A 27,972-nucleotide genomic window follows, 5' to 3' on the forward strand; every position below is an offset into this window, starting at 1 on the left:
TATTGAACCAGAGTGAATAATAAAGATATACAGCAGAGCAGCAAGGGGAGCAAAGCAACTAAGTCTCTGATACATACCAAAAGTGGAGTTGGGGGCCAGGGTCTGACACCGCAGAACTTAACTGGAAACACTCATAAAGATCAATATCCAGATCTGAAACACTTTCAGGCTTTTCAGTTTGGGCTGTTGGTTTTCTATGTGTTTTTTTTTCTATTTTCTTTTATTGTATTAGCTGTTGTGGATTTATTTTTTTTCTTCTCTTTTTGATGTTTTCCTCTGCTTTGTTATTGTGTGTATTACTGTCTATATGTACAAGATAGGTGGGATTGACAGTCTGGAAGAGAGAACAATGGTTCCTGGAAGACATGGGCGAGGGAGAGATGGGGGGGAAGAGGGAGGATGCCAACAAGGGAAGAATAAGTTCTCAAAAATTGATACTGAAGAGGGTGTAGGATGTTTTGGTGGCTCGATCAAGGACAATGTCGTGGAAAGGAATTATCAAAACCGAACATGATAGTAGGACAGGAGGAAACTAAATTGAAATAGAGGATAGAACTAGGAGACAAAGGACATTTGTAGAGGCCTAAGTATATTTACATACAATCACAGGGGAATAGATCTATGAACATATATTTATTCATAAAGCATTAGGTAGTGGATGGACATTGGGCCTCCACTATATACTCCCTCAATGCAAGAACAATTGCTTCTATGAATAAGGCACTCTATGATGTTCACCTTCCCTGAAATGATCGCTGAAGACAAAATGGGTGCATAAGCAAATGTGGTGAAGAAAACTGATGGTGTCCGGCTATCAAACAATATAGCATCTGTGGTCTTAAGGTGTGAAGATAAACAAGTATCCATCTAGCTGAAAAACAACTATGCCCACATTGAAGAAGCACACCAGCCTGTGTAATCACAAACTGTCAAAGAGATAAGGTTTCAGGCATCAAAGAAGAAAAATGATATCATTGTGTGCTTGCCTTCCTTGTATGATCTCTGAGGACAAATGGTGGCATAAGCAAGAGTGGTGAAGAAAGCTGATATTGCCCGACTATCAAAAGATACAGGGTCTGGCATTTTAAAGGCTTGAGGGTAAACAAGTGGCCATCAAGCACAGAAGCATCAAATCACACATGGAAGAAGCACACCATCCTGTGTGATCACGAGGTGTTCAAGGGATCAGGTATCAATCATCAAGGAACAAAAATCACATCATTGTGAATGAGGGGGAGTGCAAAGTGAGGACCCAAAGGCCATTTGTGAGCAACTGGACATCCCCTTACAGAAGGGTCTCAGGGGGAGATGAGCCTCTCTAGGGACAGTGTAGCAACGATGAAATATACCACTTTCCTCTAGTTCTTAAATGCTTCCTCTCCCCAACTATCATGATCCCAATTCTACTCTACAAATTCAGCTGGATCAGAGGATGTTCACTTGTACAAATGGGAACTGGAAACACAGGGGATACAGAACAGATGAACCCTTCAGTTCCAGTGGTGAGAGGGGTGATACCTAGAGGGTGGAGGGAAGGTAGGATTGAAAGGGAGAACCCGTTACAAGGATCTACATATAACTTCCTCTCTGGAGGTCAGTCAACAGAAAAGTGGGTGGACGGAGACGTTGGATAGTGTAAGCTGTGAAAAAATAGTAATGATTTGCAAATTTTCAAGGGTTCGCGTGAGAGGGGGGAACAGAGAGGGAAGGGAAAAAATGAGGAGCTAATGTCATGTGCTCAAGTAGAAAGCTGATGTTTTGAGAATGATGATGGCAACAAATGTGCAAATGTACTTGACACAATGGATGGATGTATGGATTTTGATAAGCGTTGTATGGGCTCGCAATAAAATGATTTTTTTTAAAAACAGGTTATAAAAATGCAAAGTAAAGGGTTAATTGTGGGCATTGTATAATTTTACATATTATAATATATATAATTTTTGTTCTTGGTCTTTAATATCTCACACCTGATCCCATGTACATCTTGTGATCACACAGATGTATATTACAACATAAAATATATCTCTTATGTTGTAATATATATTGTAGTTATATATATTACAATATATATTACAACAACTTGTGATAACTTATCTCAAGTTAGTTTGGGAAAGCTGTGGAAATTACTACAATTCACAGGGTAAACAGGCTGTGGAGCGATCTCACCCATGTGTTGTTATAATGCTGGACAGTTTGCCATCTGGAATTTCAAATACTAGCAATGTCACTCATGGTGAATAGATAGGATTCAGAGGGCTTTCATAGTAAGGCACACTAGGAACAAGAATGAAATTATCTTTATTTCTACCTGAAAAACATAAACCTTAAATGTAGTATTGAAAGATTCTAAGAATAAAATATTGAACAATACAGGAAACAGCAAAAGAAGACAAAAAAACAAACAGGGTCCCATTACCAAATGAATTAGTCAATGTTCAGCCATTTCAGTGATAACACGTGATCAAGAACAGATGGGATTGATAGAAAAAGTCAAATTTGCTCCAAAGAAAGGCATTGGTGAAAACTAAGACTCCAAGAATTGATGGAATATTAATTAAAATGTTTCAACAAACCAGTGCAGCCCTGCAGACTCTCACTCATCTAAAACAAATTGGAAGACAGGTACAAGACCAACTGACTTGCAGATGCTTTTACCAAGTCAAAAGGAAAGTGAACCCAATACAATATAGAAGTGATCAAATATTGTCATTCCTATCACAAACAAGTAAAATTTTGCTGAAGATAAGTAACACTGATAATGCAGAGGATGACAGGTGACCACAAGCCAACAAGAGGTCACAACAGTCATAGGAAAGTAGTTCAAGTCCTTTAAAACCATGATCAAATACATATCTGGGTAATAGAGTCTGCATAGATAATTACTTTACTCTCAATGTTAAGCAGAAACTTTGAAGAGTAGGGAGGTGCAGCATTCTGCAAAAGAGAGATTAGAGAAGATGAAGAACATGCAAATGTGAAGGTGGGAGTCAGTAATAAAGAACAGGATAATGAAAAAATTCCCTGTGAATGTGACCAGACATGGAAACGAACAGCCAAAGTGTTCCTTTGCACGTGGCACTTACATAATGGAGTGTCAACCTGAAATTATTAAGAATGAAGGGGTGGAGTTTAGCCTGCCAATCAGGCTGCAGCTTCATGACCTCATTTGGAGGCATGACGAAAATAAATAACTCATTGGAGGCGGGAAACTCTCACTGCTTTGTACTCCTGATGACAAGCCACATGGAGCTACACGGATGGAGCCAGAGCCCTGGAGCTGGAGGAACCATTTGGAGACCCACACGAGCACTGAGATGCTTCCACAGCCACAGGATGCACAAGACTTTCCATCCATGGCTTTTTGATCTTCCTACATTGAACATCATTTCATGGCTGCATCATTCTAAAGAAAAATTTATGGACTAGGATCAACATGTGGGGTAATATCAATGTACAATTGCTTATATAAGTGTCTATGAATTTTTTTCCGTAGTCAACATGAACAAACACATTATAGTAACCTAGGGAGTAGGGTACTGGAGGAAAAAAAATCATAAAGATGGAGAGTGGCATGTAGTTTACTGGGTGGTTTTCTGTAAAGAATATGAGAATTTAAAGTTTTCATTTCATTTCAGCTGGAAATGGTGAGAATGGATGTGATAAATGTAAGTTTTGAGCTCAAATGGCAAAATCGCCTCTTGAATTTCTCTGAGACCTGGCTGCTTAGTGAAAATGGTTGGCTGAGGTCAAAATAGCTGGCAGAAGGTCCTGCCCTGGCTTGAGGCAATGCAGACAGAGGTCTAAGGCCATATGGGATAAGTTAAAAATGGAATTTGATTGTTTTAAGATTGAGTTTAGGATCTGGCTCCACTAGTGAAGTAATTAGTTAATTGTGTCAACCTGGCTGATAAACACATATGGGGTTAATTGAAGGACACAGGGATAAATGGCTCAGAGAGCCTTGCCTTTCTAGTTTGCAAGCCTCTAGCACTCTGATGGTCGGAACAGGGTGCAGCTCAGCTGCCTTAGCCAGTTCCCTGCTTTACCTTTCAAAGCTTCCTGCAAGTCATCACTGAGGAGAAGGCTCATGGACCTACACTGATGCAGCCCTGGGTGCTCCAGCACTTGTGTGGAAACCCCTGCCAGTGCTGAGAAGCTTATACATTCACTTACAGGACTTTCCTCCTACACTCAGCATCATTGCGTCTGTTTTGTGAGATGAATGGAGGTTTTTGTGGATTGGTGTTGCACATATGGGTTAATGGATTAATGTTGGACTTGTGGGCTTGGGGAGCACTGGGTTGGGATGTTTTCTTAATGTGCACTTAAACTTTATATAAAGCTCTGCCTTATAAGTAAGATTGTGTAGATTTGTTTCTCTAAAGTACCCTGAATAATACAACTAGGTTTATACTACTTTCTTCTGCCTATTGTTATAATGATTGATAGAAATGATTTGGGGGAAGTAAAAATAGAGGGTTTAGAAGAATACTTGCCTTCAGCCATTAAATTGAAATTCAAATGGATTCAGGACAAGACTACAAAGAAGGTTCTAAAAGGATAAGCCCCACCCACCAGTGTCTTGAGTCTTCAGGACATTCAAGGGTGAAGAGTTTTCCCCAGGGGGCTATTGACAAATTGGGTTGGGGGGAAAGAAACTCTGGCTTTTTGTATTTCAAGCTAGTGGTTTGTGCCTAAGGCTGAAATAATTTGCAACATGGAAGAAAGTCTCCCCATATAGGACTGAATTGTTAAAGGGAGCCTGTTGGCAGGATGAAATGCTTGCTAGGTGACCAGCTGGATTCATTTGTTGAATCCAAGTGAGAGAAGTGCAGCAATAAAGAGATGAGTTGACCAAGGGCATATGAGGGAGGGGGGAAAGGGGAGGGAGGGGCGGGGGGGGGGAAAAGAGGACCTGATGCAAGGGGCTTAAGTGGAGAGCAAATGCCTTGAGAATGATTGGGGCAGGGAATGTATGGATGTGCTTTATACAATTGATGTACGTATATGTATGGATTGTGGTAAGAGTTGTTGGAGTCCCTAATAAAATGTAAAAGAAGAAAAGAGAAAAAAATGATTAGGGCAAAGACTGTACAGATGTGCTTTATACAATTGATGTATGTATATGTATGAACTGTGTAAAGAATTGTATCAGCCCCAATAAATTGTTAAAAAAAAAAAAAAAAGAGATGAGTTGAGGCTTGCCTCTGAAAGCCGTGAACCAGGCTCATAGGGACTAAAGGAGAAATTGAGAGCAGATTGACTAGTTTAAAGTTCATGTCCTCTCACAAGAGGGCTAAGATTGTTGAAAATTTGTCATGGGGGCAATGATCTAAAGCCAAGGCAGCTAAATGGATACCTTGTTGAGGCGAACTGAGGCAGCCCACATTGGGTTAATCAGAACCCAACAAGATGAAGAAAAGATGTTAGAGCCTGTGAACTGGTGCATATTGAGGCTGACTTTTGGATGGACTGTTCAGATTTGACTTAGATTATGGGTGCTGAGGTCAAAAGTTTACAACTTGAAGGCAGACTTTTCACATTAAAAATTATTATTGTCTCCTCAGAGCACTGGGTTGATATAACACGGCAGTAATTGTTGGATTGAGGAAGGGAACACGAGCTCACCTTGGGCGCACAGAAGAATTATGACCAGCTGAGATGCAAAAGGAGTTTATTTGCTAGCTCCAGCTAGGGCTTCCCTCCCTACACTTCCCAGCACAGTGGGGACCCAGCATCCAAAGGGGATCATCCCTGAGTTCTTTGTTCCATGGGCTTTTATGGGGCTAGGTACCAGGGGCAGTCCAGTGTTGCTGTTCTTTAAACACTGTCCAGTGGTGGTTTGTGAGTAGTTCCACGCATATTCTTTTGACTGGTCAATTTGGGGTGGTGGTCGCTGCTCCCTACTGGTCATCTGGGACAGGTGAAGCCTTCTCTGAGAGAATTACCTCAGTGTCCAGGAATCTGAAATTAGAGCTTAAGCCTGCCCTAGACTTTGGTTTTATACAGCCTGTCATGGTGCTGGTGCCGGCAGTTGTAAATCAGGACCCCACATAATGAAATTAGATTCCCAAATGGAGAGATAAAGGCATGAAGTGGATTGCTTACAACTTTCATAGTTGAGGGACTATGTATGTTCATAGGCTTATGATGTAGGTGGTTACATAAGAATAGAATATTTTTGTTTAGTTCACTTGTAGAATGTTATGTTTAAGTGAGGGTGACACATGTTTTAATTGCATGCATTTTAGTTTTATCCTGTTAGATACAGAGATAATTATATTATTGTTTGAAAATTACATATGACCAAAGAGTTGTGTGAAAGTGTCCAGGTGACAAGGGGTAGTCTGTGGTAATTACATAATCTGGTGTCAACTTGAGACTATTAAGATTTAGGGGGTGGAGTTTAGCATATCAATCAGATCACAGCTGTATGACCTCATTTAGAGTCATGATGAAGATAAATAACTCACTGAAAATGGGACAATCTCTCTCTCTTCACATTCCTTATGACAAGCCACATGGACCTTTCGGAGCCCTGGAACTGGAGGAGCCATATGGAGACCCACACCAGCACTGAGATACTTCCACTGCCACTGGATCCACAAGATTTAATATCCATGGACCTGTTATCTTCCTGAATTGAGGATCATTGCATGTTTGTGTGAGACTCAAGAGGACTTTATGAACTGAGGTAAACATATAGGGTAATATTGGAATTATGGACTTGATCTGGACTGGGCTGGGATGTTTTCTTAATGTACAATTGCTCTTGGATATGATGTTCTCTCTTGCACACAGATGAGTGTCTTATGAATTTGTTTGTCTTGTTAACGTCGACTAGCACAGTCTGCAAGGCCCATGAGGATAAATTCTGTCCGTTGTGGGGGGGTTTCCTTCTTGTTTCTATGTGGTTGATTAACGTGCTGGAAAAGGGAGACCAAGTCCACTGTCACGGGGTGAATTCTGAGGGTACCTGTGGTGGTAAATCTTTACATGAGCAGACTGCCTCATCTTTCTGCTAGAAGGTTTGAATTGCTTAACTTGGGACTAATTTCCTAGCACTTAACACACTGCACCACCAGGGCTTCTTAATATCACAAAATGTTTGTAAAAATATTTCTAGACATTTACTAGGTGTCTGATATAAGCTTTAATACACTGTCTGATATAGCCTAGAATTAAGCATCATTTCAGTAATGAAATGTGAGGAGAAACTAGACTGGGACACAGATGATGACTACTTCCTTTAACTTGAAACAACCTAAGCTTCTCAGAGATTTGTTATGAATGCAATCTGCAAAATTCATGAGAGGACATGAAGCCTCATCACTGGGAAACCATGCCTTCTCATGGACATTTTAATTCTCATTCCTGATTTTCAGAAATAAAATATTCTACCATTACATATTGGTTGATGATTGAATTTGAAAATGTGAGCATGGGTCTTTTTTAGAATGTGTAGGGATTATACTTCCTCTTGGATTTTTCTGAAACAGCTCTTGTTTTAAATTTCAAACCCAATGGACAACTCCCTTTTCTACCATCGTTGTACTTGGATTTTTGTTTTGTTTTCTAAATTAAAGCAAATGAGAGGGAAAAACAATGTTTCATATCCAATTCAGGAAATGCTTCTTTCTCAGAGCAGCTAGGATTAAATACAGGTATGAACATATGGAAGGGTACATCAACAACAATCTTTAGAAGGAAAACTAGGTATTCGGAAGTAAATTTTTTGTTCATTCAAATAGTTTGGGGATGTGTTTGTAATCTTACTAAAGCTTTTAAAATTACTAATTTTTCTTTAATTTAGAGCTGTGTGATATTATATCAATTTTTTTCTAAATAGAGAAAATTATACATTACACCTAACTATTTGACTTCTAAAAAAATAAACATTGTAGATTAAAAAACCATTATTGCTCATCATACATGCTTCCAATAACTTTTGTTTGGACAGTTTGAATTCCAATGAATAAAAACTCTTTCTTTTGGAAAAATAACTTTTCCTGACTGCTAAGTTTTTCTTTTATGTTGTACTATTTCTTGAAGTAAGCATATTTTTAATTTTATTGTGACAAGGTCTTTTATGTGGCATTTAAGAAATGCGTCCTAAGCCCTGAGCTCAACTCATTCAATTACCACTTTCTTTATTAAAAGTCGTAGCAACCAATCAGCTTCCCTATACTTCTCATCATCACACAATTGTTGAAAATGATCAAAGACATGAACATCCAGCACTTCATTCCTCAACAAAAGTTAATCTGTTGGTGGTAATACTTTACACAACAACATTGTCAATTCACTTGAGTGAACAGCACCCTTGATACTAATAATAGTAGAAAATTAAAAGAGGCAGAGTGAACAACAATTGGAAAATTAATCAGACTTTGCAACAAATTTGGAAAATTCATACATGATTTTGTTTCCCTACAACCATGTTCACACCAAAGGTGTTAGGTTTCCATCTCTAGAGAAACAAAAATCGTGATACTCATGAATATGATAAACAGAACAATTTATATGAAGGAAATAGCTCACACAGCTATAGAAGTGGATAAGTCCAATCTGGTTCCAAACACAGCGTGTCTGATGTTAAGCAGTAGACTTCTCTTGACCAACGTAGCTTTGTACGTTCAGCAGTAACAACATGGCTTCAAATGTGGATGAAATCAATGACATTAGATCAGGCTTCTCACTGGAGCTGAGAGCAAACACAAGGCTCACAGGTCAGAGAATTGGTTGCCTATAGCTCACAGTATTGGCAGGCAATATGGCAGGCCATTTGGTTCCAGTCCAAAGAATAAGAACTCAACAAGACAGATGCAACAACAAGGCCCATCAAGAAGCATCCACATTTTCTCACAGCATCCACTTGTATGAGAATTGGGTTACACACCCGAAGAAACGTCCTCACAACTGGATTAAGGCTGTGACTTGAGCGAAGAGGTTGCAATCCGCACTCATCCTCACACACCTAGTTGACTGTTAATAACAGCCCTCATGCTGGCATTGATGACATTGTGTTACAGAACATCATAAAGGATGACCAGGCCGTACCTGCCAACTCACTGAGAATACTGAGCATTCAATACATGTAAACCAACTCTCAAGAACATGCTTATAAAGTTTCAAATCAAAATACTTCACTTTAAAGAAAATAATCAAAAGATCAAATATCTCATCCCAGAATTGATCGGTAGAAACAGGCTATCCAAATAGGAATTAGAAATTTTATATCTTAACAGTCTCAGGTTTGAGAACAATAATAAGGTTATTCCTATGGGATAATTGTAGAGAGGAATATTCTAGGATTAGCACTTGAGGATGATTCATGTTTCAATCGGCAGTCACCCTAAAATAATTTTCTGTTGAGGACAGGATATTGATACAAATAAACACCAATGGAAGAAATATACAGGAAGCACGTGCATATTATGTATAAAAAGAAAGCAGATTAAATTGGGACTATAAAGGAGATATGCGCACTGAGGAGAGGAGGATTAAGATCTTCACAATTCTCGACTCTCTGTCTCATCAGGAGCTCTCTAATCTGGAGATTGTTCTGCTTTGTAGAAAATAATTTTCATCTGCAAATTTTCCCTAGGGCCTGCTTTATGTCCTTGTTTCTAAGAGTGTAGATAAAGGGGTTCAGCATGGGTGTAGCTACAGTGTACATTACTGAAGCGATTGCAATGGACCTGGAATTTTTAGTAGGAGCAGAACTGAGATAAACCCCAAAAGTGGTACCATAAAACAAGAAAACCACGGAGAGGTGAGACCCACAAGTGGAAAAGGCTTTATATTTGCCCCCAGCTGATGAAATTTTCATAATGGAGGACACAATCTTTGTGTAAGAGAAAAGGATCCCACTGAGTGGAATAACTCCCAGAAGCCCAGTTGTGAAATAAATTACTAAGGTATTGAGGGATGTGTCAGAGCAAGCTAGTTGCATTACCTGGTTAAGTTCACAGAAAAAATGGGAGATTTCCAACTCTGTACAGAAGAACAAACGCAAAACCATTAATGCATGTAATAGAGCATGCAGTACACTCAGTAACCAGCAGGCCAGAAGCAGGAGGCCACAGAATCTTGGGTTCATGATGACCGTGTAGTGCAGTGGGTGACAGATGGCCACAAACCGGTCATAAGCCATCATTGTCAAGAGGAAATGATCCAATCCTGTAGAAAGCAGGAAAAAATACATCTGGGTGATACAATGTTCATAAGAAATAACTCTGTTCTGCATCTGGATGTTCAACAACATCTTTGGGACAGTGGTGGAGGTTAAACAGATGTCTGAAAAAGAAAGGTTGGCGAGGAAGAGGTACATGGGTGTGTGGAGGTGGCTGTCCTTGATGATGGTCAGGATGATGAGCAGGTTCCCAGTGAAGGTGACCAGGTACATGGAGAGGAACAGTCCGAAGAGGAGGGGCTGCAGCTCTGCCTCTTCTGAGAGCCCCAAAAGGATGAAATGTTGAAAATCTGTGTGGTTTCTTGGTTCCATGTAGCTGAAGAAACTACTGGAAAAGAAAGGAGAATGCAACTTACTTATAAGAAGTTAACTCCAGTCTAACAGATATGCTGAATATTCCATTTTACCGTGTAGTTTAATTCCAATATAATATTAAGTTGAGAATTTCACAAGTCTTGAATGCTCAATCGTTTGATAACACATCTGACTAGCCTTCCTTTCTTCAAATCACGTCTTTTTTAAAAAAACAATAAAAATACTACAACTTCCATGAAACTTTTATTTCTTCATTCATCAAATGTGTTCGACTAATTATTGTTTGCCAAGTATTCTCTTCTTTGTTAATCCTCTTTTGGGGGCTTGTGCAGCTGTAATCACAATGTATATATCCATCTATTGTGTCCAGTACATTTGTACATAGGTTGCCATCATCATTATCTTTTTTTAAAAGCATTTAATACAGGGCTCACACAGCTCTTATCACAATCGATACATCCATCAATCATGTGTCAAGCACATTTGGCCATTTGTTGCCTTCATCATGCTCAAAACATTTGCTTTCTATTTTAGCCCTTGGTGTCAGCGGCAAATATTCTGGCAGTCACTGAAAACTGCAATGAAATTTTTAAGCCATTGCCTTTATTTGATGAGTAGTAATTGTACTATTGAAAACCTGATGAGAAGTCAGCTGAGTTGCATCTACTGACATCTCCTCATCCAGAAGAAAGATGTACATTGAAAGACGCATGAAAAGAATGAGGTAAACAGACTTATGGAGTCTGCCAACCTCAGTCTCCATAACTGTGGATCTGAAGAAGTAGATGGTGCTGGTCTACAAATATTATCTCCTCTGAACAAGTTCAGGTTAGAAGATCTTACATAAAATGGGTTGCAGGTGGGGGAGTTTGCAGAAAAAAACCCTCAAAATCATACAAGACATCAGTATACTGGCGAAGAGAGACTCATGGAAACCCAAGGACTATAGAGCCCTTATCCGTCCAGTCTAGAACTGAACGCACATCCAGCCATAATAATTAAATACTTAAGATCAACAAGGCAGCAATTCCTCAAGAACAAAGTCCATAAATATAAGAAAGAAGACATGGACACAGGAAATATAGGGAAGAAGTGGGATTGTAAGAGATGAGTTGAATCAGAATGTTTATGAATTACTGGATGCATAACTATGACCTGTTGTTTAAAACTTCATCTAATTAATAAAAAATTATATATTTCTGCCCTCAAATGTTCTTCTAGGATATATATATATTGGAAGTGGGTGGTGAATTCCTTACTCTCACTCTCACATCAAATTGATGTCAACTCATATAAACCCTGTGAGGCAAGCTAGAACTGCCCCCTGTGGGTTTCCAAGACTATAACTCTACAGGAGTAGTAGACCCAGCCTTTCTCCTGAAGATAGGATGGTGGATTTCACCTGCTGACCTTGCACTTAGCAGTCCAAAGGGTAACCATTGTGTATCCAGGGGGCCAGTACATTATTAATGATAAGTAAATGGTTTGTAATTATTGCCTCTATGAAATAAATTAATGTAGAACAGTGGCAACAAAAGTTGAAGACCCTCAATGAGATGGATTGATACAGTGGCTGCAAAAACATGGTGACCATGGATCAGGATTGGGCGGACTTTCCTAGCGTCGTATTCATGTAGCTAGGAGTCACAACAACAACAAAAGGCTATACTGTGGAATGGAAATTCTTCGTGATAGATCAAAACCCACTGCCTTGGACCAATGCTAACTCCTAGTGACCCTCCTGCCGGTTTCTGAAAATGAAACTGTTTAAGTGAATGGGAAGCCATGTCTTACTTCAACAGAGCTGCTGGCGGTTTCCAGCTGCCAACCCTGCAGATCTCAGACGAGCCCATTAGCACTACTGCACCAGGGGTCCGCTTCGTTGTACAGTCATCTTTAATAAGGAGGCTTTGAGTAGAAAGTCAGAAGGCATTTATGATGCTAGGCAAATGAAAAATGTGAAAATATTTTAGACAAGATAGAAGTAGTGCCAAGTCCTCCTACAAGAATATTGCTCACATGTTGTGGCAATAACAAGGAGGACGGTATGAATGAGTGAAACAGGAAGCTGGATTGAGTGTACAGTTACAGTTAGGGATAGAGAAAAAACAAGGGTGTGATGATCATGATGCCACGGAAGACACCATGGCATGGGGTCTCAGAGTTCAATGAGTGTTCTTAGATGGAATAATGTATCACACCACGTCACAGGGAATGTTACTGTATTAAGACTACTTGATATTACATTATTATATTATTCAGAGTCCCTGGTGAGACAAACGGTGAAGCACTTGATTGGTACCAGAGAGGTTGCCAGTTGTTGCCACTTCAGAGGAGCCTCAGAGAAAAGCCTACTTGCTAGCTTCCTAAAAGTCCCCGCCCTGAAACCTTAGAGAGTGCTTCTGCTCTGCATGCACGCTTCTGCCATGAGCTGGAACTGACTTGATGCCAACTAACCACATTATGTTATTTGATGCTATTTGTATATACTAATAAGAGATACCTACATGATACGATACCTACATGATACATAATTCAGTTTTCCATAAAATGGACTATCTCTCCTGTTTGGCATAACATTTGCATGTTCTGATTATAGAAGACAACTTAAGATGTTTGCATAAGATATTTGATCAATACTTCAGTCATATCTTCTCCTACCCCCTCCACTTTCAACCATAATGCTGAATTATACACTTCAGGCTGAGCTGATCCAGCAGGGAAAAGCACTTTACAAATTAGCCAATCCGTTTTGCCCTCCTCTGAGAACTGAATTGCATAATTCTGGGATTCTAAGGAGATAGTCATGGTTGTGGGAATATGAAGGACCAGTCAGCCCTGTCGCAGAGATCCTTTTTATTGTTATTGTACCATGTAATAGAGAAAGAGAGAAAGCTAGTCTACTGAGAGGAAAACTGGTGTAGACAAAAAGAGAAGACAGGAGATTATTAAAAGATATGAAAGAATCACAGTAAAGAAGACAGCAGTCTTCAATTCCTACTGCTAAATCCCACAATACCCAGAAGAGTATTATAACTAGATAAATAGTTATAATATATATTATATATTAATATATATTATATTATAACTAGATAAATATTCTAAACTCTAAGACATAAAAGAATTCCTATACTCACATTATTAAGATACTATTCAAACACCATAAATGATTGAAATATCTATAGGAAAAAACAAGAGACTACCAAGGCAGATTTCAACTTTTTTTCTCAAAATTCAATGTTTGGGAGGCAATAATTGTTAAACATATTAGAGATATGCTAATGGTTTCTATCAACTTTTAGGTTAGTAATGAAATTAATCCTGTACAATCTCTTGCAGAAAATAAGCATAGGGAATATTTCCAACTTGTTCTGTGATGTTAGCATTGGTGTCATATGAAAACCAGGTATAGAAATTGTTGCAATACTGCAGATCAACATCACTCACGAACATAAATGCAAATATCCTCAGCAAAATACTAGAAAATCAATTCAAATACCGTATAAAAATAATTGTACAATGCAAATAGTCGGAGTTGTTTCAGGAATTAAACACTGATTCAATATTTGAAATTCTGATTATGTAATGTCTTACATAAGCTACATTAAAATAATCATATATTAACTGAAGAACAATAAGCATTTGGTAAAAATGAAAATAATCATTTGTGATTTTATTTTTCCACAAACTTCTTTACATTCATAAAGAACATCTATTAAAACTTACAAATACGGATCATGCTCAATGTTGAAAAAGTAAAAAATTTCCATTTTAGTTCATGACACACTTACGGATGACCACATTTAAAGTGCTCTGGGAGTCCTGCGGAGAACAACAGCAAAAGAAAAAAATAAGGTGTACAGATTGAGAAGGTAAAAATAAAGCACTCTTTGTTCACAGATGTCATCATGGTCTACAGAGAAATCCCAGAGAAACAACCATAAAAGTATACAACAGTGAAGTGTTTTCCACATGTCATCAATCAAAGAAAGCACTTCAATAAAAATAAAAATACATAGGAGTTAGTCTAACAAAAGTCTAGCAAAATTGATAGAATGTAAGCGGCAAAATACATCTAAAAGAAAAATTAAAGATATATTTTGTTCATGAATTCGAAGAACCTTAATTATTCTGAAGATATAAATCCTTCACAATTTGATCTGTATGTTAAACACAATCACAATAAAAGCCAAGTAAATTTACAGCTGTTGTTAAATGGACAGGTGAATAAGACACATAACTCCTGGTTCACACAAACATAAAGAAATCCCTCAATAAACTGAAACATGACAAACATTAGGCAAAACCCAACTGAAAGACAGTCTCTAGAATGCTTGACCAGTTTGCCTCAACACTAACATGATCCTCAAAATCAAGAAGTGCATATCAGCCACAGGAGTCTAAGCAGATCGTGACCAATAAATGCAACGTTGGACTTTTCATGGAAGATTTAATAATAGGGAACTACAGATGTAATTATAAAAGTGTTAGCACAATAAAATTCAATAAAATAACAGATAGGAGTTAAGTGAAAATCCCTTGGAAACAAGCTTCATCCAGACGCCATGACACACATTGGACAAGCAAAGTCACTGTGGCAACTCTCATCTTCATCATCCCTTAAATTACACTCGTGACGACAGTTTCAGAGAGGAGGTAAGGAATTAAATAAAATAACTAATTTAACATGTCGAGCGTGCCTCCCATTACTCAGTGGTTTTCAGGGTGAATTATATTGCAACCCATCACACATGACGCATCCCTCACTTATCCTGTGCTATTTCCACCTTGTCTCTCTGCAGGGATTTGACAGCAGCAGGACTGGGTTGCTTGCATTGACCAGGACGATTTCTCCACAGGGCGAGCCTGACTGCACACATCCTCTGCCACAGTCTCTGTACTGACTCCCCACACCTTTCAGAATGTCAGTCCTGTGGTAAGAATACAGCTTTCTGTTGTCTCACTGCTGCCCACTTGGCCACACTCATCCACCACTTCTCATTCCTGGCCTTCAATCGTCATCTGATATGAACTATTTCATGTCATTTCCTAAGCAGAAATGACAGCTCTAATACTGATCCCAATATTGCTCCCTTCTTGTCACTTCCTTTGAGGTTTAAGATGATTAAGAACTTTTCTGTGAATTCTCCATTAACCCCCGCCCCCCACCCGTAGAGGCAGTGATATGACCACTTCACCAGGATTGCTGAACCATCTTAGGATATGGCCATTTTTTTACATGTCTGTCACCCTATGAAAACTGTGAGATTCCTGTGAGAAGGAGCAATGTCTTCCCATTTCTTTGTTTCCAGAGTATAATTTCGTGCTAAATATATATTTCATGGGTTGCAGGATGAGCAAAATAGTTGAGTGAGGTTACGTGGATCCTTCTAACAACGTGGGAGAAAGAGATGTGGTGAAATAAGGATAAAGGCTGTTGAGAGAAAGAAGTTGGCTGTGCAACTTGAAGACTATAATCAACGACACTGAATTGTACAGGTAGAAGTTTTGGAAATGGAGAATGTTCTGTTGTGCACATTTTTGCCACAATTAGAGAAAACTACATTGATAACAATGACTACAGGGAAGAAGAAAACATTCAAAAATTGAATATGGCGATACTTTGACACCTCTTTTTGCTTTGATTGAATTACTGCATTGTACAGCATGGGGATGAAGTGCTAATAAAACTGTTTTTAAAAGTTTTAAAAAGAAGGAAATTGCATGAATGAGCCAACATCAAGAAGAACTCACACTTTGTCCCAGTACCTGTGAGGCTGCTGCAGGACATCCAGATATTTTCACGGAAGAATCTCTGTTCAACGGTGCTGCGTCTTCCTTGTACTGCCACTACAGCGAACTTTGAAGGCCTTGGGGTTATAAGTACTCATGAGGGCTCTGGAAGATAAAACTGAGTTTCCTCACCACCTGAAATTGTAAATTCCATGAGTCGGGAGAGGTGAAGTATTTACAACCCTGTGGCTTTAGGGGAGAAATTCCCACGTGCCTCATTAAGGAATATTCTTTTGTCTTATGCAACTTCAGATTTACTTCTCTGGATCTCAGAGAAAAACAAAAGGCAAACTTGGGCCAACTTGACCCTGGGAGGCAACTTGCATCTCCAGGTGTGCAACTTTTATCCCATCAAATTCCTTCTTCCCAGGAGGTTGTCTTTCTATTTTGGTGTCTCTAGCATCCAGGGTAACCCACAATGACTGTGCTATGGGTGCATTTCCTTCTCTGGAGGGCTAAAGAACACAGCTGGACATAACTCACTGAGACCTCAGAGTTTTATTCTGACCATGTGCAATTCCACACAGTCTAACCACTGTATTTTTACAGTAGCTTTCATTGTGATGAATTGACAATAATACTTGAATAAAAAGAAAGTCATTCTTATTAGACAGGTATTGGTAGAGAAGACTATTGAGTCATCTCAAAAAAGTCTCTAAACATCTACGGGAGAAACAAAATGAAGAGAAAGATGGCACAACTTTAGGTTTCTACCTACACAGGAATAGGTTCTTCTCTAACATGGTTTCATACTGTTGGAGACATGCCCAATCCGACCCCACTGCGATGGGGTGAACACTGAGGGTGTTATATTTGCCTCTGAGGGTTTCTGAGACTGTTACTTGTTACACAAGTAAAGTGTCGTGTTTATTCGGGTATTGGCAGAGAGGGCAATTGAATCATCTCCAAAAGTCTCTAAAGATCTACAGGTCACACAAAATGAAGAGAGAAGATGACACAACTTCAGATTTCTACCCAGACAGGAAGAGGATCTTCTAGAAGACTAGTTCATACAGTGACAGGCATGCCTCATCAGATCCCACTGCACCACGGTGAACACTAAGGGTGCACAGTGGAGCAGCAAGGGGAGCAAAGCAACGAAGGCCCCAATGAATACCACAAGTGGAGTTGGGAACCAGGGCCTGGCACCCCAGAACTCAACTGGAAACACTCATAAAGGTCAACACCCAGATCTGGAATTGTCTCAGCGCTTTTCCCTTTGAGCTGTTGGTATTCTTTTGTTTTTCATTTAGTTTTATTGTATTAGCTGTTGTGGGTTTATTTTCTGCCTTCTCTTTTTGTTATGTTTGCCTCTGCCTTGTGTTTGTGTTTATTACTGTTCATCTGTACAAGATAGGCACGATGCACTACCCGGAGGGGAGAACAATGGGGCCAAGGGTTCCTGGAAGACATGGGAGAGGGAGGGATGGGGGAAAGCATAGGGGTGCCAACAATCCCAGGGACAAGGGAAGAATAAGTTCTTAAAAATCAATGCTGAGGAGGGTGTAGGATGCTTGACGGGTTCGATCAAGGGCAATGTGGCTGAGAGGAATTACCAAAACTGACATGATAGTGGGACAGAGGAAAAGAAAATGAAATAGGAGATGAAACTAGGAGGCAAAAGACGTTTATAGAGGTCTAACTACAGGCATGTATATATGTAAGTATATTTATATACAATGACAAGGGGATAGACCAATGTGCATATATTTATTTATAAACTATTAGTTACTGGATGGACACTGGGCTTCCACTCAAGTACTCCCTCAATGCAAGAACAATTTGATCTAATAACGTGGCACTCTACGATGTTCCCCTTCCCTGACATGATGGCTGAAGACAAAACGGGTGTATAAGCAAATGTGGTGAAGAAAGCTGATGGTGTCCGGGTCTTAATGGCTTGAAGATAAACAAGGGGTCATCTAGCTGAGAGGCAACAAAGTTCACGTGGAAAATACAGACCAGCCTGTGTGATCATGAGGTGCGATGGGATCAGGTATCAGGCGTCAAAGATTCAAAACAACACAAACAAACAAAAAACATTCAATTGCAATGAGAAGAGGGCAGAGTGGAGACCCAAAGCCCATCAGTAGTCAATTGGACACCCCCTGTCAGAACGGCCGCAAGGAAGGGAAGAGTAAGTCAGGTGCAGTATCGCACCCACTGAACATACCACGTTCCTCTAGTTCTTTAATGCTTCCTCCACCCCCACTAGCATGACCCCAATTCTGTCTTACAAATCTGGCTAGACCAGAACATGTATACCAGTACAGATAAGAACTCACAACACAGGGAATCCATAAGAGATAAAACCCCCAGGACTAATAAAGGGCAGAGTGAAATTAGGACCAAAAAGGAGAGCAGTGAAATTAGGAGGGTAAAGGGGATGGGGTGAGTAACGGGGAACCGATCACAATGATACACACATGGCCCCTATTCCAGGAAGACAGACAGCAGAAAAGTGGGTAAAATGAGACAGCAGTCGGTTCAAGACGGGAAAATAAAAAGAATGATTTATAAAGTATCAAGGACATATGAAGGCAAGTGGACTGCGGGAAATGAGGAGCTGGTGCCAGGGCCTCAAGTAGAAAGAAAATATTTGAAAAGATGATGAAAACATATGTACACATGTTTTGACAAAATGTACATAAGTAAGGAATGTGATAAGAGCTGTAAGAGCCCCCCAAAAAATAAAATAAAATAAAATTTTAAGAATATTTCATACATACTGTTCAATGTTATTTCATAATATCATCATAGAACAGAATAAATCATGTAGGAAATATGTTAAGAATATGATGTATTTCACATAGTTGACTACACAAATAGGAGGACTGGGGACATAGTGATTATGCATTGGACTGGGATCTGAAAGGTCAGTAGTTCAAAATCACCCCCAAGTCACTCTGTGGGAGGAGAAGAGGCTTGCTAATCTTGCAAACAGTGAAACTCTTGGAAGTTCACAGGGGCAGTTCTACCCTGTTTTTAGGGTTCCTATGAGTCAGCTTCAACTCAATGTAAGTGAATTTGGGATTTCTTTGTAAAACATAAATATAAACAAATAATTATATTATTGTGTACAAGGATAAGTTTCTAATGTAAATCAGATTCATATGCTGAGTCCCAGAATTCTATATTATGAAGGAAAATTACCAAGAATTCTGTATGCATCTTGTGACGGATCCAGTCTACATGAAGGTATTAGGAGGGGGTGAGCCCAATCCTTCTGGGGAGGATCCATTGAAGGCAATTGCTAAAAGATGGGGAGTGCTTTGGGTCCAAAGACCAGGGTGTGAGAAAGCAGGAGAGTTGGGCAAAATCTACATTTCTGAATAAATATATTTTTTCACTTTACAGAAGACAAACAGCAAAAAGATTGAAAAGTGTCCAGGTATAAATCTAGATTACAAACTGATATTGAGAAAATAGGAAGAAACAGACATTTGCTTTGACCGAGATAATTGGTTATTATTTGTCTGGGGATTCACATGCATTGACTAACCAGTCTCACCGGAAAATGGCCTGTCTTTTAAAATTTACATATAGAAATAGTAACAATCATGAGATGATCCCTTTTAAATTTTTCAGTTTGAATTACGTAGGGTTTACATTTCGGATCATCAGTGCTTTATTTAACAACTTAATTTATCAAACCTCTGCATCGCTGGTCTTGTCACTTTCCCTCCCCCAGTTTTTGCTCTTCTTCCTCCTGTAGGATATTGTCTTCCCCTTCCTCCAAGTGAGCATCAGCCTCCCTTACAGCAGCTTGCTTTCCCTTTCCTACGTCTCCTTCCTACCGCTGGTGTGATAGGTTTCTTGTGCCAACACGGCCCCTGTAAGAAGACATGATGGAGTACAGCCTGTCAATCAGGTCACAGTCCGATGACCTACTTAGAGGCTCTATGAAGATAAATAATTCTCTGAAGGCCAGTCTTGCCATCTCGCTCTCTCTCCCCTTCCACCCCTTGGTCTTCCTGCTTGCTGGCCACCCTCAGAGTAGATGGGGACCTGCCATGTTTCAACAGACCTCCTATCCATGCAACTTTGCACCCAGCCTGTGATCTTCCTGTGATCTGCATCATTGAATGTGGCCGCATGAGTCTAAACAGGAACTTATGAACTAGTATGGGATTAATGGATTTACTTGGACTGGACTGAGACATCTCTTTTTTTCTTCTTAAATCATTTTATTGGAGGTTCTTACAGCTGTTATCACAATACATGCATGCACCCATTGTGTCAAGCACATTTGCACATATATAGCCATGATCATTTTCAAAGCATTTCCTTTCTACTTGAGCCCTTGATATTAACTCCTCATTTTCCCCTTCCAAACCCTCCTTCCATAATTGACCCTTGATAATTTATAATCTCAGTCCACAACTATCTTACACCAACCGCTGTCTTCCATCACCCACTTTTCTATTCCCATCTCCTTTGGAAAGAGTCATATGTAGATCATTGAGATAAATTTGCTATTTCTTCATCCACCTTTCTCTTACCATCCTGGTATCTCTATTCTCCTAATTGATTCAGAGGAGCTTATTTATCCTGGATTCCCTGTGTTGCAAACTCTAGTGTGGAGCAGTGTACATCCTCTGATCTAGTCAGATTTATAAACTAGAGATGAGGTCATGATAGTAGCCAGGAGGAAGCATTAAAGAAGTAGAGGAAAGTTGTATGCTTCATAGGTGCTATACTGTACAGTGAATTGTTCATCTCTTCCTTGGAACCCTTCTGTAAGGGAATGTCCAGTTGTCTATAGATGGCCATTGGGTCTCCACTCCGCACCCCACCCCACCCCTCTTTCACATTGATAAAATTTTTTCTTCTGGATCTTTGGTGCCTGATACCTGTTACCATTGACACCTCTTGATCACACAGGCTGGTATAATAATTCCATGTGGACTTTGTTGCTTCTCAGCAAGATGGCCGCTTGTTTTTCTCCAAGTCTTTAAGACCCAGATGCTATGTCTTTTGACAGCCAGGCACCATCAGTTTTCTTTATTGCATTTCCATTTGTGCCGGTATATCGTCAGCGATCATGTAGGGAAGGTGAGCATCAGAGAATGCCAGATTATTAGAACAAAATGTTTATATTACTGTTCTGGGTATTGTGGGATTGGAAGTAGAGATTGAGAGGCTGCTGTCTTCTTTACTGTGATCCTTTCATATTTTTTAACAATCTCCTCTATTCTCTTTTTTTCTGCACCATGTTTTCCCCTTAGTAGACTAGCTTTCTTTCTCTCTCTATTGCATGGTAGAATATCAATACAAATGATCTCTGCAACAGGGCTGACTGGTCCTTGATATTCCCACATCCATGACTATCCCCTCAGAATCCCTGAATTATGCAATTCAGTTCTCACAGGAGGGAAAAACGGATTAATTCATTTGTAGAGTGTGTTTCCTGCTGGATCAGCTCAGCCTGATGTGTATAATTCAACATTATGTTTGAAAGTGGAGGGAGTAGGAGAATATATGACTGAATAGACAGCTATTGATCAAATATCTTAAGCCATCTTAAATTGTCTTCTATCATCAGAACATGAAAATGTTATGCCAAACAGGAGAGAGAGTCCATTTCATAGAAAGCTGAATTATGTATCATGTAAGTATCTTTTATTAGTATATACAAATAACATAATGTTGTTAGTTGGCATCGAGTCAAACTCATGGCAGACGCATGCGTGCAGAGCAGGACCGCTCTCTAAAGTTTCAGGGCAGAGACTTTTAGGAAGCTAGCCAGTAGGCTTTTCTCTGAGGCTCCTCTGATGTGGCTGCAACTGGCAACCTTTCTGGTACCAGTCAAGTGCTTCACCATTTCTCCCACCAGGGGGTCAGAATAATTTAATTGTATAACACCAAGTAATCTTAATACAGTAACATCCACTGTATTGTGAAGTGATGTGATACAATATTACATCTAAGAATACTCATTGAACTCTAAGGTCCCATGTCATGCTGTCTTCTGTGGCATCATGATCATCAGACCCCCTTGTTTTTCTCTACCCCTAACTGGAACCTCAATCCAGCTTCCTGTTTCACTCATTCGTACCATCCTCCTTGTTATTGCCACAACATGTGAGCAATATTCTTGTACTGAAGACTTTGCACTACTTATTTCTTTGTCTAAAATGTTTTCACATTTTTTGTTTGACTAGCATCCTAAATACCTTCAGACTTTCTGCTCAAAGTCTCCTTATTAAAGATGACTGTACAACGAAGTGGAGCCCTGGTGCAGTAGTGCTCATGCGTTGGCCTGACATCTGCAGGGTTGGCATCTGGAAACCGGCAGCAGCTACATAGGAGTAAGACAGGGCTTCCCATTCCCTTAAACAGTTTCAGTTTCAGGAACCAGCAGGAGGGTCGCTTTGAGTCAGTATTGATTCAAGACAGTGGGGTTTGTTCTACGACGATGCATTTCCATTCCAAGGTATAGCCGTTTGTTGTTGTTGTGACTCCTAGCCACAGGAATACAACAATAGGAAAATCTGCCCAATCCTGCACCATGGTCACAATGTTATGTTCGAGGACATATTTTGCAGCCACTGTATCCATCCATCTCATTGAGGGACTTCAACTTTTGTTGCCACTGCCCTACTTTACTTTATTTCATCAAGGCAATATTTATAAATCATTTACTTATCATTAATAGTCTACTGGCCCCCTCGTGGAGCAATGGTTACCCTTTGTACTGCTAAATGCAAGGTCAGCAGGTCAAAAGCACTAGCCTCTCTTCAGGAGAAAGGCTGGGTCTACTACTCATGGTGAGTCATAGTCTTGGAAACCCACAGGGGCAGTTCTAGCTTGCCTCACAGGGTCGATATGAGTTGGCATCAAGTTGATGTGAGAGTGAGACTAAGGGATTCACCTTCCACCTTCAATACATATATGTCCTAAAAAAAGCATTTGAGGACAGAAATATATAATTTTTTATGAATTAGATGAAGGTTTATAGATCAGATCATAGTTATGCATTCCATAATCCATAAACATTCTGAATCAACTCATCTCTTACAAATCACACATGTTCCCTATATTTCCTATGTCCATTTCTTCTTTGTTATATTTCTGAACTTTGTCCTTGAGGAAATTCTGCCCTGTTGATCTTAAATATTTAATTATTATAGCTGGATGTGCATTCAATTCTAGTCTGAAAAGATAAGAGCTCTATAGAGCTAGGGTTTCCACCAGTCTGTCTTGGCCAGTAAGCCTGGTGTCGTGTATGATTTTGAGTTTTGTTGCGGAAACATCCCCCACCCCCAACCCATTCTATCCAAGATTTTCTAACCTGAACTTGTTTGGAGCAGATGGTATTTGTAGACCAGCATCATCTACTTCTGCTGATCCACAGTTGTGGAGACTGATGTTGGCAGGCCCCGTGAGTCTCTTTGCCTCATTCTTTTCATGTGTCTTTCAATCTACATCTTTCTTCTTTATTCTGGATGAGGAGATGTCAGGAGGTACAGCTCAGCTGACTTCTTATTAGCTTTGAAATACTGCAGTTACTACTCATCAAATAAGCACAATGGTTTAAAATTTTATTGCAGGTTTCAGTGACTGCCAGAATATTTGGCGCTGATATCAAGGGCTCAAGTAGAAAGCAAATGTTTTGAGCATGATGAAGGCAACAAATGGCCAAATGGGCTTCACACACACTACATGGATGTATGGATAGTGATAAGAGTTGTATAAGCCTCGTATAAAATGATTTTTTAAAGATAATGATTATGGCAACCTATGTACAAATGCACTTGACACAATAGATGGATGTATACATTGTGATAAGAGCTCTACAAACCTGCAAAAAAGGATTGAAAAAAAGAGAGAATACTTGGCAAACAATAATTACTAAAACACATTTGTTCAATGAAGAAAACAAAGTTTCATGGAAGTTGTAGAATTTATACTGCTTTTTAAAAAAGGTGTGATTTGAAGGAAGGAAGGCTAGTGAGGTGTGTTATCAACAGATTGAGCATTCAGGACTTGTGACATTCTCAACTTAATATTATACTGGAATTAATTTACATGCTAAAATGGAATATACAGCAGATCTGTTAGACCAGTGTTAACTTCTTATAACTAAGTTGCATTGCTCTTTTCTTTTCCAGTAGTTTCTTCAGCTACATGGAACCAAGAAACCACACACATTTCCAACATTTCATCCTTTTGGGGCTCTCAGAAGTGGCAGAGCTGCAGCCCCCGCTCTTTGGACTGTCCCTGTCTATGTCCTGGGTCACCTTCTCTGGGAACCTGCTCATCATCCTGGCCATCACCACAGACTCCCACCTCCACACACCCATGTACTTCTTCCTCTCCAACCTCCCTTTGCAGACATCTGTTTCACCTCCACCACTGTCCCAAAGATGCTGCTGAACATCCAGGTGCAGAACAGATTCATTACACATGAGCACTGCGTCACCCAGATATATTTTTACTTTGTTTTTAACAAGACTGGATCATTTTCTCTTGACAGTGATGGCCTATGACTGTTTTGTGGCCATCTGTCACCCACTGCACTACACGGTCATCATGAACCCAAGATCCTGTGGTCTCCTGCTTCTAGCCTGCTGGTTATTGAGTGTTACGGGATGCTCTGTTACATGGGTTAATGGTTTTGCATTTGTTCTTTTGTACAGAGTTGGAAATCTCCCATTTTTTCTGTGAACTTAACCAGGTAATCCAACTTGCTTGCTCTGACACATTCCTCAATACTTTAGTAATTTATTTTGCAACTGCCCTTCCACTCAATGGGATCCTTTTCTCTTACATAAATATTGTGTCCCCCATTGTGAAAATTTCATCATCTGGGGACAAATATAAAGCCTTTTCCACCTGTGGGTCCCACCTCTCCGTGGTTTCCTTGTTCTATGCCACAGGTCTTGGGGTTTATCTCAGTTTTGCTGCTTCTCAAAATTCCAGGCCCAGTGCAATCGCCTCAGTGATGTACACTGTAGCCACACCCATGCTGAACCCTTTTATCTACACTCTTAGAAAGAAGGACGTAAAGCAGGCCCTAGGGAAACTTTGCAGTTGAAAATTATTTTCTAGACAGCAGAAAAAATCTCTTGATTAGAGAGCTAATCATGAGAAAGAGAGCTGAATATTGTGAATATCTAAATCATAGTTTCCTTAGTGTGCACGTCTGCTTTTAATCCCAAATTTATCTGCTTTCTTTTTATACATAACACATCAATGTGTCCTGTATATTTCTTTCATAGGTGTTTATTTGTTTCAACATCCTGTCCTCCACAGACAATTCTTTTAGGGCAACTGCAGATTGAAACATGAAATATCCTCCACTGCTAGTCACAGAATATCCCTGTCTACAATGATCCCATAGAAACAGCATTACTATTGTTCTCAAACCTGAAAACGTTGAGATACAAATTTTCAAATTCCTAATCGGGAAGTATTTCTTGTGATCAGTTCTGGTATGAAATATTTGACCTCTTGGTTCTTTTTTTTAAAGTGAAGTCTTGCTAAGTATTTTGATTTGGAACTTTATAAGCATGTTTTTCAGAGTTGGTGTGTGTCCATTGCATGCTCAGTGTTCTCAGTGAGTTGCTAGTTAAGGCCTGATTATCCCTCATGATGTTCTGTAACATAATGTCATCAATGCCAGTGCGAGGTCTCCTATTAACAGTCAATGAGCTTGTGGAGATGAGTGTAGATGGCAACCTCTTCCCTCAGGTCACAGCCCTGATCCAGTGTCAACGACATTTCTTCGGGTGTGTAGCCCAGTTCTCATACAAGTGGATGCTGTGAGAAAATGTGGATGCTTCTAGATGGGCCGTGTTGTTGCATCTGTCTGGTTAAGTTCTGGTTCTTTAGACTTGAACCAAATGGCCTGCCATATTGTCTGCCAAAACTGAGAGCTCGAGGCAACCAATTCTCTGACCTGTGAGCCTTGTATTTGCTCTCATCTCCAGTCAGAAGCCTGATCTAATGTCATTGATTTCATCCATATTAGAAGCCATGTTGTTACTGCTGAACCCACAAAGCTACGTTGGTCAGGAGAAGTCAACTGCTTAACATCGAACACTGTGTTTGGAACCAGACTAGACCTATCCACTTCTACAGCTGTGTGAGCTATTTCCTTCATATAAATCGCTCTGTTTATTATATTTATGATTATCATATCTTTTGCTTATCTGGAGACGGAAATCTAGCACCTTTGGTTTGAACATGGTTGTAGAGAAACAAAAGCATATGGATGAATTTTCCAAATTTGTTATGAAGTCTGACTAATTCTCCAAGTGTTACTGACTCTGACTCATTAATCTACCACTATTATTAGTAATGAGGGTGCTTTCAACTCAGGTGAAGTCACAATGTTATTATGTAAAGTATTACTACCAACAGATTAACTCGTGGTGAGAACTGAAGTGCTGGGTGATCATGTGCTTGATCATTTTCAACAATTCTGTCAGAATAAGGAGTATAAGGAAGCTGATTGGTTGCTACTTCTTATAATAGACAAAGTGATAATTGAAAGTGTTGAGTTCAGGAATTAGGAATCATTTCTCACATGCCACATAAAACACCTAGTCACAATACAATAAAAAATCCCTATTTCAAGAAGTAGTACAACATAAAACAAAATATCAGCAGTCAGCAAAAGTCATTTTTCTGAAAGAGTTTTTATGGATTAGAAAGGAAACTGTCCAATCAAAAGTTATTAGAAAAATTTGTTATTGTAGATAGCGTGTGATGAGCAATAATGGTGTTTAAATCTAAAAGGTTTTTCTACAAGAAGTCAGATAGTTATGTGAAATGGGTAATTTTCTCTATTTAGAAAAATTTTCTATAAAAATATCACATACCAGTCGATTAAAGAAAAATTTGTCATGTTAAAAACCTTAGTAAGAATGCGAACTCATCCCCAAACTATTTGAATGAAGAAAAATTTTAATTCCAAATACCTGTTATCCTACTGAAAATTGTTCTTTATTTAGTCCTCCATATGTTCATACTGTATTTAACCCTAACTGTCCTCCGAAAGAAGCATTTCCTGAATTAGACATGAAGCGTTTTTTCCTTTCTCATTAGCTTTAATTTTTTTTAATACATCATTTTATTGGGGCTCATACAACTCTTATCACAATCCATACATACAGCAATTGAGCACAGCACCATTACACATTCGTTGCCCTCATCATTCTCGAAATTCACCTTCCACTTGGATTCCTGGAATCAGCTCATTTTCATTTTTTTAAAATAAACAAATATCTAAGTGGAATCCTGATGGAAAAGACATTTCTCTTTGGCATTTGAAATCTATTACAAGAGCTGTTTTACAACAATCGAAGGTGAATTATAATCCCTATGCAGTCTATAAAAGGGACATGCACACATTTCTAAATTCAATCATCAACCAATATGTGATGATAGAATATTATATTTCTGAAAATCAAGAATAAGAATTAAAGTGTCCATTAGAAGGCTCTGTTTCCCAGTGATAATGCTTCATGTCCTCTCATGAGTTTTGCAGATTGTGTTCATGAAAAGTCTCTGAGGAGTTCAGTTTTTTTCAAGTTAAAGGAAGTAGTCGTCATCTGTGTCCTATTCTAGTTTCTGCTAACATTTCATTAATGAAATGACGCTTAATTCTAGGTTATATCAAATAGTGCATTAAACCTTATATCACACACCTGGTAAAT

General features: G+C 39.3%; 1 protein-coding gene and 1 pseudogene across 1 annotated transcript; one reads left to right on the plus strand and one right to left on the minus strand.

The window, feature by feature from the left end:
• Nucleotides 1-9,589: 9,589 nt before the first annotated feature.
• LOC142447022 (olfactory receptor 7A5-like) lies at nt 9,590-10,411 on the minus strand. The gene has a single exon (XM_075548765.1). The coding sequence runs from the start codon at nt 10,409-10,411 to the stop codon at nt 9,590-9,592; it is 822 nt and encodes a 273-aa protein (XP_075404880.1).
• A 14,025-nt stretch (nt 10,412-24,436) lies between these two features.
• Nucleotides 24,437-25,346, plus strand: LOC142447119 (olfactory receptor 7C1-like; annotated as a pseudogene).
• Nucleotides 25,347-27,972: the final 2,626 nt, after the last annotated feature.

Source organism: Tenrec ecaudatus, chromosome 1, assembly GCF_050624435.1.
Source record: "Tenrec ecaudatus isolate mTenEca1 chromosome 1, mTenEca1.hap1, whole genome shotgun sequence".
Lineage (NCBI taxonomy): Eukaryota > Metazoa > Chordata > Mammalia > Afrosoricida > Tenrecidae > Tenrec > Tenrec ecaudatus.

Excerpts from the sequence above, each read along its gene's own strand:
- LOC142447022 (XM_075548765.1), bottom strand. The coding sequence starts at position 10,411 with ATGTACCTGGTCACCTTCACTGGGAACCTGCTCATCATCCTGACCATC.